The sequence below is a fragment of the Mandrillus leucophaeus genome, unplaced genomic scaffold (assembly GCF_000951045.1).
Source record: "Mandrillus leucophaeus isolate KB7577 unplaced genomic scaffold, Mleu.le_1.0 Scaffold65, whole genome shotgun sequence".
Taxonomy (NCBI): domain Eukaryota; kingdom Metazoa; phylum Chordata; class Mammalia; order Primates; family Cercopithecidae; genus Mandrillus; species Mandrillus leucophaeus.
This window is the reverse complement of record NW_012107030.1, coordinates 6,004,323-6,012,528: the sequence shown is the minus strand read 5'-3', so window position 1 is coordinate 6,012,528 and position 8,206 is coordinate 6,004,323. Positions and strand designations below refer to the sequence as shown.

The 8,206-nt window shown below is 40.4% G+C and overlaps 1 protein-coding gene across 4 annotated transcripts in view; it reads right to left on the bottom strand.

The window, feature by feature from the left end:
- KIAA1598 (KIAA1598 ortholog) overlaps window positions 1–8,206 on the bottom strand; it is a 126,490-nt gene that overhangs the window by 99,811 nt on the left and 18,473 nt on the right. For 3 of the 4 annotated variants that reach the window (XM_012001121.1, XM_012001126.1, XM_012001125.1), the window contains exon 2: window positions 558–610. The exons of the other annotated variant lie outside the window; for it this stretch is intronic. In XM_012001121.1, coding sequence (XP_011856511.1) covers window positions 558–610 — 53 coding nt within the window. The remainder of the gene's footprint in view (window positions 1–557; window positions 611–8,206) is intronic. 4 annotated transcript variants of the gene reach the window in all.

Here is an 8,206-nt window from a genome sequence, read left to right as displayed (position 1 = left end):
TTATTTAACAGTTAAAACAAAACTGACAGAGCCCCTGAAAATATTTACCAGACTTCCCCACCTTCACAGTGGATGCTTCTCAACTTCCGGTGTATTATTCATATAAATAGAAGAAGCAGACATACAAAGATTTATGGAGGTATTGGGGCAAAACACCAATGACTAATTACAAAGAGTTTTCTCCAGGATCCAATGTGTCTAGGTCCCAAAGTACATGTATCAAGCGTTCAATTCCACTGACAGAATCCCAAATCTGACTGTTAGGGGAAAAGTACGATTCCTAGGGACTTGAGTTGCTTGGCCTGGTGCCTTGCTGCACATTTAGCCATGTAGTTAATCTCCCAGAGCTGCACCCACTGTGGCATGCCTGCTATTCTTTACCATCTGGAGCCTGGAGTTGGTATTAGCTTGAACCACACATGCAAGAGAAAAGGGAAGAAAAGAAAAAAAAACAACCCTCATTCACATTTAACTGAAATTGGTGACTGAACAATGCACTATGCCGCCTAGGCTTTTACACATGTAAGAAAGGGGGGAAAAAAGGGTAAAGTACAAACCTTCTCCTTTGTTTTCTGGTTCTCTGCTCTAAGGTCTTCATATTCGCCTATTGCTAAAAGAAAAAAGGAAAGCAACATTACAACACTGTCAAAAGTTTACTGCAGGGAAACCTGGGGAATCCACCTAACCCCCATTGTCTTCTTACTAGGTTGAGGTAGGGTGGAGAAGAGGCAGCAGAAAAGGGGCTTCTGCTTTCATTTTTTTATTCTGTAGAGACAGGGTCTCACTATGTTGCTCAGGCTGGTCTCAAAACTCCTGGGCTCAAGCGATCCTCCTGCCTTGGCCTCACAACGTGTGATTACAGGCATGAGCCACCAAACCTGGCTAGGCTCCTGCTTTTAACAGTAAGGAAGAAAAAGCAGACGTGAGCCCACCAAATTAAATTTCAGTTCTCCCTAGGTCATTAGGAACACCCACGAGCCAGGTAGTTCTCCCTAGATCATTAGGAACACCCACGAGCCAGGAGAGGTGACATATGACAAGCGATTTCTCCTTTCTGATGTTCAGCACTTGGTCCTGTGAAAGCATTCGGGCAGGTGTTCCCTGAAGTTCCTCCTAGCACTGTTAGTCTGTGGTACTATAATCAGAGGTTTATTTAGAAAATCTGCCTGTAGAAAGTAGAGTAGGTTTGCACACTCGACTCAATGTCACACGTCTGCTTTATTCACAAGCAAAAAATTTATGAAGGATCCAGCTAAGAACTATTTTCAGATAAGACTGTCAGTCACGACCAGAAATTCAGACTCCTTTCACTAAATGGGGAAGATATGTTAAACTGTTTGGAAATAGTATCCACTACGTAGGGGGCACAGTTGTGTACTTAAAATATTTTATTGACCAAAAAAAAAAAAAAAACAAAACCCTAAATCCCCACATTCATCTTTCATCAAAGCACCATTTTTAGGCATCCCTACAGTTGAGAATATAAAGTTTTGAACACATTAAGTGAGAAGAAAAAGAATGGCCTAAGATCAATGACAGAGCAGAACATCTGAAGTAAGTCTAAAACTGTGGCTCACCCCAGGGCCGGCACCTTGACTGGCACGAGAAAGTCAGTGAATCATCAGGTTGATTTTCTTTTTTTAAGAGACAGGGTCTTATTCTGTCACTTAGGCTGGAGTGCGGTGGCACCATCATAGCTCACTGCAGTTTCGAACTCCCGGGCTCAAAACAATCCTCCCACTTCAGCCTCTTGAGCAGCTGGAACTACAGGCACATGCTACCATGCCCAGCTAAATTTTTAAATTTCTTGTAGAGATGGGGTCTTGCTATTTTGCCCAGGCTGGTCACAATTTGAACTTTTGTCTTTATGGATTTATCTACCAAAAAAAACCCCTCAGTTCTTCTTTTAAGAAAAAAAAAAAAAAAACAGAGCTTCCTATTTCTGTGAATAATCTAAAAACAGAAATAAAAAATCTGAAACCAGTGGCTGCAAGAACATCGCAGATAATCTGGTCCTTAATTCCAGAAATGTACAATTCTAACCACTAGGGCAAAGAACACCCCAGAAACAGATGTTTAACATGGTAAAGCACATGCCTTGTTTTCTCCTCTGGTGATCGAAAGGGTTCAGAATGGCTACTGTGATGGTGGCACCAAGGTCCTAAAATCCAAATTCAAATTGATGAATATTTATGACATTATACCACCAATGTCCAGAAGTTTTATTAGTATACCAGGACCACTTAAACAAGAATTAATGGATAATTTTATTGAAGCCACATCCCAAAAGAATCCTTGAAAATTAGTCCATAAAATAGGTGAATGTGTACATGTAAAGATATAGTTCTTCTGAAAATAATTACATTTACAGTCTGGGCGTGGTGGCTCATGCCTGTAATCCCAACACTTGGGGAGGCCAAGGTGGGCAGATCACTTGAGGTCAGGAGTTCAAGACTAGCCTAGATAACATGGCAAAATCTTGCCTCTACTAAAAGTACAAAAATTAGCCGGGCGTGGTAGCACTTGCCTGTAGTCCCAGATACTTGGGAGGCTGAGGCAGGAGAATCATGTAAACCTGGGAAGCAGAGGTTGCAGTGAGCCAAGAACGTACCACTGCACACTCCAACGTGGGCAACAGAGCAAGACTGTATCTCAAAAAACAAAACAAAACATTTTCAACAGAAAAAGATTTGACTGACCTAGAATGAAGCCCTCTGAACACCAGCTCTTCGTCAGCCCTGCCACACATACCCCAAGAGCTAAGTATAAATTAAATCGTCTTTGGAGGTGAAAAACCAATGAAACATGTCCTTACCTTTTTAACAGAAAGAAACAAGAACTAACTAATAACTTCTAAAAATATTCACTTACACCACCACTGGGTAGTCTATGGCCATGATCCCGTATCTTATTACTGTATCTTAAATTGTTTCAAAAAATAGATATATAAGTATTCTATTAAGAGACTTTGATTTTAGGTTACTTGACATTTAAAAGTATCTGTAGATGAAGTTGAAAACCAAAATTGATTTAATGTTCTATTATTGGTAAACTGCTTTACAGACATAGAGAATGAACAATAAAGGTTTATAAAACCATGATCACAGCCAGGTGCAGTGGCTCATGCCTGTAATGCCAGCACTTTGGGAGGCTGAGGCGGGCAGATCATCAGGTCAGGAGTTCGAGACCAGCCTGACCAAAATGGTGAAACCCCGTCTCCACTGAAAATACAAAAAAAATTAGCTGGGCATGATAGTGCGCACCTGCAATCCCAGCTACTCAGGAGGCTGAGGCAGGAGAATCACTTGATCCCGGGAGGCAGAGGTTGCAGTGAGCCAAGATTGCACCACTGTATTCCAGCCTGGGCAACACAGCAAGACTCCGTCTCCAAAAAAAAAAGAAAAAGAAAAAAAAAAAGAAAGAAAAAACCATGATCCTCAATGATCTCATATTGACATTAGAAATTTTTTCTATTTAAAACATCAGATAATGGTTTTGAAGTCTTTTTTAAAATACCAATACTATTCTTCCATTATACTGCCAATAGAACCCAGATGAAACATTGTAGCATCCCAATTACTGGGTATTTATGAAAAGAATTAATTAAGAGTCTTTGAACTATCATATTTTAATGAAAATCACAGAAAATATGCTTTCTTGTGACTATGTACAACTTTAAAGTAAGGTATAAGGAAAGGAAAGGAAAATATGAGAAGAATTCAACCCTTGCTAATAAAACCAAGCTCACTACCATAAACAACACGTACAGACATGTACGCACATACACACACGTATGTATCATAGTGGACCCCTAACCCTAACCTCAGCAAAACTGGCAAAAACTGAAGTGATCTATATTATTCAGCTTCTTCTTTGGCAATGTTACGGGGTCACAGAGAAAGCTGCCTTCTTGTTTCAGAACTGGCTTGCAGTCTGAAAATTTTAAAAACTGAGCTTGCACAGCTCAAGTGATTCCATCAGAGACATCCTCCAAATCCTGAACTCGCCAATGCTAAAGAGATTAATCTGGTCGGGTATGGTGGCTCATGCCTGTAATCCCAACACTTTGGGAGGCCAAGGTCGGAGGAATCACTTGAGGTCAGGAGTTCACAACCTGCCCGGACAACATGGTGAAACTGCATCTATACCAAAAATACAAAAAAAATTAGCCAGGTGTGGCAGCACATGTCTGTAATCCTAGCTACTCAGGAGGCTTGAGGTGGGAGGATCACTTGAACCCAGGAGGCGGAGGTTGCAGTGAGCCGAGATCATAACACTGCTCTCCAACCTGGGTAACAAAGCAAGACTCTGTCTCAAAAAAAACCAAAAAAACAAAAAAACAAAAAAACAAAAACAGATGAATCTAACCAATTCTCGGCATATGAAAGGTACCTGCAGCTTGAGAGCTCAAGAAGACTTCATCTCTCACATTTACAGGTACAGTATATTTCACTGTACTATAAGGTTATATAGGACAGTAATTAAAAAGTGCATCCTAATGACAGCCTGAGCACTTACTGGCTAGGGGACCTTGGGCAAATCAGTGAATCTCTCTGACTCTCATGTTCCTCTTCTGGAAAATAGGAATAATAATTACACATCTCTCATGGTGTTGTTACTAAGAGTAAATGAGTTAACATATGTAAGAGTATTTGGGCATATTAACTGTTCAAAACATGTTAGCCATGGTTATTATTACTGATATCAGTACATCAAATCCTGTGTTTACAACACAAGAAGTTAGGCTATTCCCTAATGCCCTCAGCCTCAGGCTTACTTTTGTCCTGCATGGCAGACAGGAAAAATTTCCAGGGTACTTCTATCCTCCACCAAATAAAGGGAGGGGAAAGGGGGTTAAAGATCAACTGCACACAAAGTGTTGCAGTAAAGAAAGGTGGCAAAGAAGTAAAAGCATTTCTGAGAGCTGTACTTGTCAATCCTGGCTACACACTGAAATCACCTGGGGGGCTTTTAAATCATATAGATGCCTTGCCCCTGCTGCTTCAAGATTCTGATTTAACTATTCTGGGGTAGATCCTGGGCATCCAAATAGATAGATAGATAGATAGATAGATAGATAGATAGATAGATAGATCGATCGATCCTGGGCATCCAAATAGATAGATAGATAGATAGATAGATAGACAGACAGACACATACATACATACATACATACATACACACACATACATATATACGTTTAGAAGTGAGAGCCCCAGGTAATTCCAATGCACAGCCAAAGTGGGCTGTAACATAATAATATAGAATGGAAGAAAAAGGAAGACGGTGGAGAAAACAAGGAGAAGAGCAGGCAGAGCATGTGTTTCAAGAATCATGCTGGTTTTCTATTTTCTAACTCCTCGACGCCAAGAAAAGTTTTCTTTCCAAGCTGCAAATCATGACATAGCCAGCCCAACAGGCAGCTGAGTAGACTTAGTTGTTTCAGAAATGTGACAACTAAAGTTCATAACTACAAGCCAGTAACACCTCTAGCTAGGGTTAATAAGAATCATGCTTTGTCTGGGATTTTGTCAGTTTTAGCACTGAAAGTTCAGCATCCTAGGAAGCGTCCCAGTCCCACGGAGGCTAATCACTCTACCTCTAGCACTCTTTCCAGACCAGTATCTCCAACCAATACTTACCAGACCTGTGTGGTCCAAAATGGTAGCCATTAGCCACAAGCAACTATTTAAATTTTAATTGATTGAAACTAAAGAAAATGTAAAATTCAGTTCCTCAGTTGCAGAAGTTATATTTCAAGTGCTCGATAGCCACATGTGGCTAGTTAGTGCCATAATGGACAGTGGACACAGAACATTTCCAACATAGCAGACAGTTCTACCGGCAGTTCTGGGCCGCTCTGTCAAGGGGCTCTATAAGCATCTCAAACTCAACTTTTAGAAAGTGAGCTCATCAATTTCCCTTCCCTACTCCCTGTATGAAAGGTCTTCTGTCATTGGTGTCATCATCTACCTACCTAGTTCTCCAGATAGTACCTGCAGGATCACCCTTGAGTTCCCACTTTTTTCTCCCTCCAAAGGATCATCAAACTGCTCAAACCTCTAAAAAATATCTCTGCAATCTGCCCTTCCTCTGAAGCTGTTATCTCTGCCCTAACTTAGACACTCAATAATGACAAAACCCTCCTATCTAGTTCTAGCTTCCTTCTATCCCAAGGGCATTCTTTACATAGCAGTTAGTTAACAAAGCAAGCTGGTTATTTCATGTTTAGAAACTTCCAAACACCGTATCTTTACTGCCTGGAATCCCACTCTACTGCTCACTATTCAACCTCAAGGGCCACACCCAAAGTCCCAGTGCTTCCCTAAACCCAATACCTTTCATTCTTAGGTACCTTTGCAAATGTTTTTCCCTCTGCCTGCAAAGGCTTTCCCTACCCCATCTTTCCTATCTCTTTTTCAATGCAATTCAACTGTTACTTCTTCTAAGAAGCCTTCCCCATATACTTCATGCAAAATCAGCAGTTTTATCTTAATATATCATCAGAGTACACTGTTCATATAGCTCTATTAGAGCATCTACATATAACATTATAGATTATGTGTGCACAGGTCTGTTTTCCTGTCATTCTTCCCACCCGATTCACTGCTATATATGTCTTACACTTATATGAATACCAGAGTCCATGCCTATGCTGAATAAATGAATTCAACATGTTGAATATGTTCATATAAATCTGTGAGGCAAAACAATCCAAATATTAACATCCTCATTTTACAAACAGAGACACAAATGCATAGAGAAATCAAATCCCACAATACAGAATGGTAGTGGAAGCACCAATCTACTGACTCCCAGAGTCATTCATCCAAAAAGACATTACTGAGCATTTCTGTGTGCAATGCACTAAAGCACTGGATCAGAAATAATTCCCTTGGTTAAAGACTACATCTTTCTCTCTCCAGATTCTGATATCTAGGATCCTGTCTGACATATAGCTTATTTGATAAACGTGTTAAATGAAGGAAGGAAGAATGGATCTAGGTCTTCACATGAGCAAATCATAGAAGAGCACATACTCTCCTCCCCATGGTAAGACTCTCTTACATCATATATTGTATCAAGATACTTAATAAAAATGAAGGTTTAAATAGCCATCAAATGTAACCAGAAAACACGACCTCATGACAGCTTCTAATGAAGATTCTCATCCATTCAGTCTGCACCTTTGATACTCAGGGAGCTTTGAGATACCTCTTACTAATGGGGAATGAGGACATGAGTCACAAAAGATAGTGTTCAATTACGACATTATTCCCTTCTGTACACATCCCAATGGGTCGTCCTCTTATAGCCAGAGTAGAAAGAGAAGGCATTTGTACCTTACTTGTTAATTAAAGCATTCGAAAAGCCATGGAAAACATTGATAGAAAATCTGATCAAAAAACAAAGGTGACAGATTTCATATCCTAAAAAGAAATTACGGCAAACCAGAAATTTATTCATTACATGGTAAAACACACAGTTCAGTGTTAATAAATTAATGATACTTAAGAAGTACTCTCAGCAAACTACATTAATGACTTCAAATTAACCAAGAAGAAAGGAAGAAAACTGAGTATCTTTAAAATACACATATAAATCTGATTTCTGGTCTGTCATGTAAGGAGCTTGTAAATCCTCATTCCGTCCTCACAACAAAAAGTAAGCACAAATTGAAAATCAACAACTCTTCCTAAGATCTATCAGATAATTGAAGCCACAGGACAAACCACCATCCCCAAAACGGAAGAGACACATAAGGCAGATAGAAAGGATTATAATTTATTAGAGAAGCAGCCCGGAAGCAGAAACCTCCTTGGGAACCGGTACCTGGTAACTGGTACTGGAAACCCTAAACTGTAATTAAAGAATAGCTGGAGGCTCAGTTTGGACAAGTTTGAGTGTTAAAATTGCCAGGGGGACCCAGCCTTAGAGGGGCCTAAACTTTTGTGAGTTTCACCTCCAGGATCACTACTAGATGCTCAAAGTGAAAATTTTCCCTACTACTCTGGCAGGTGGCACAGAAAAGTAGCCACTACTGACAGAGTGCAGTGGCTCACACCTGTAATCCAGCACTTTGGGAGGCCGAGGCAGGAGAATCATTTGAGCTCAGGAGTTTGAGGCCGGCCTGGGCAACATAGCGAAACCCAGTGTGTGTGTGTGTGTGTGTGTGTGTGTGTGTGTGTGTGTGTGTGTGTGTGTG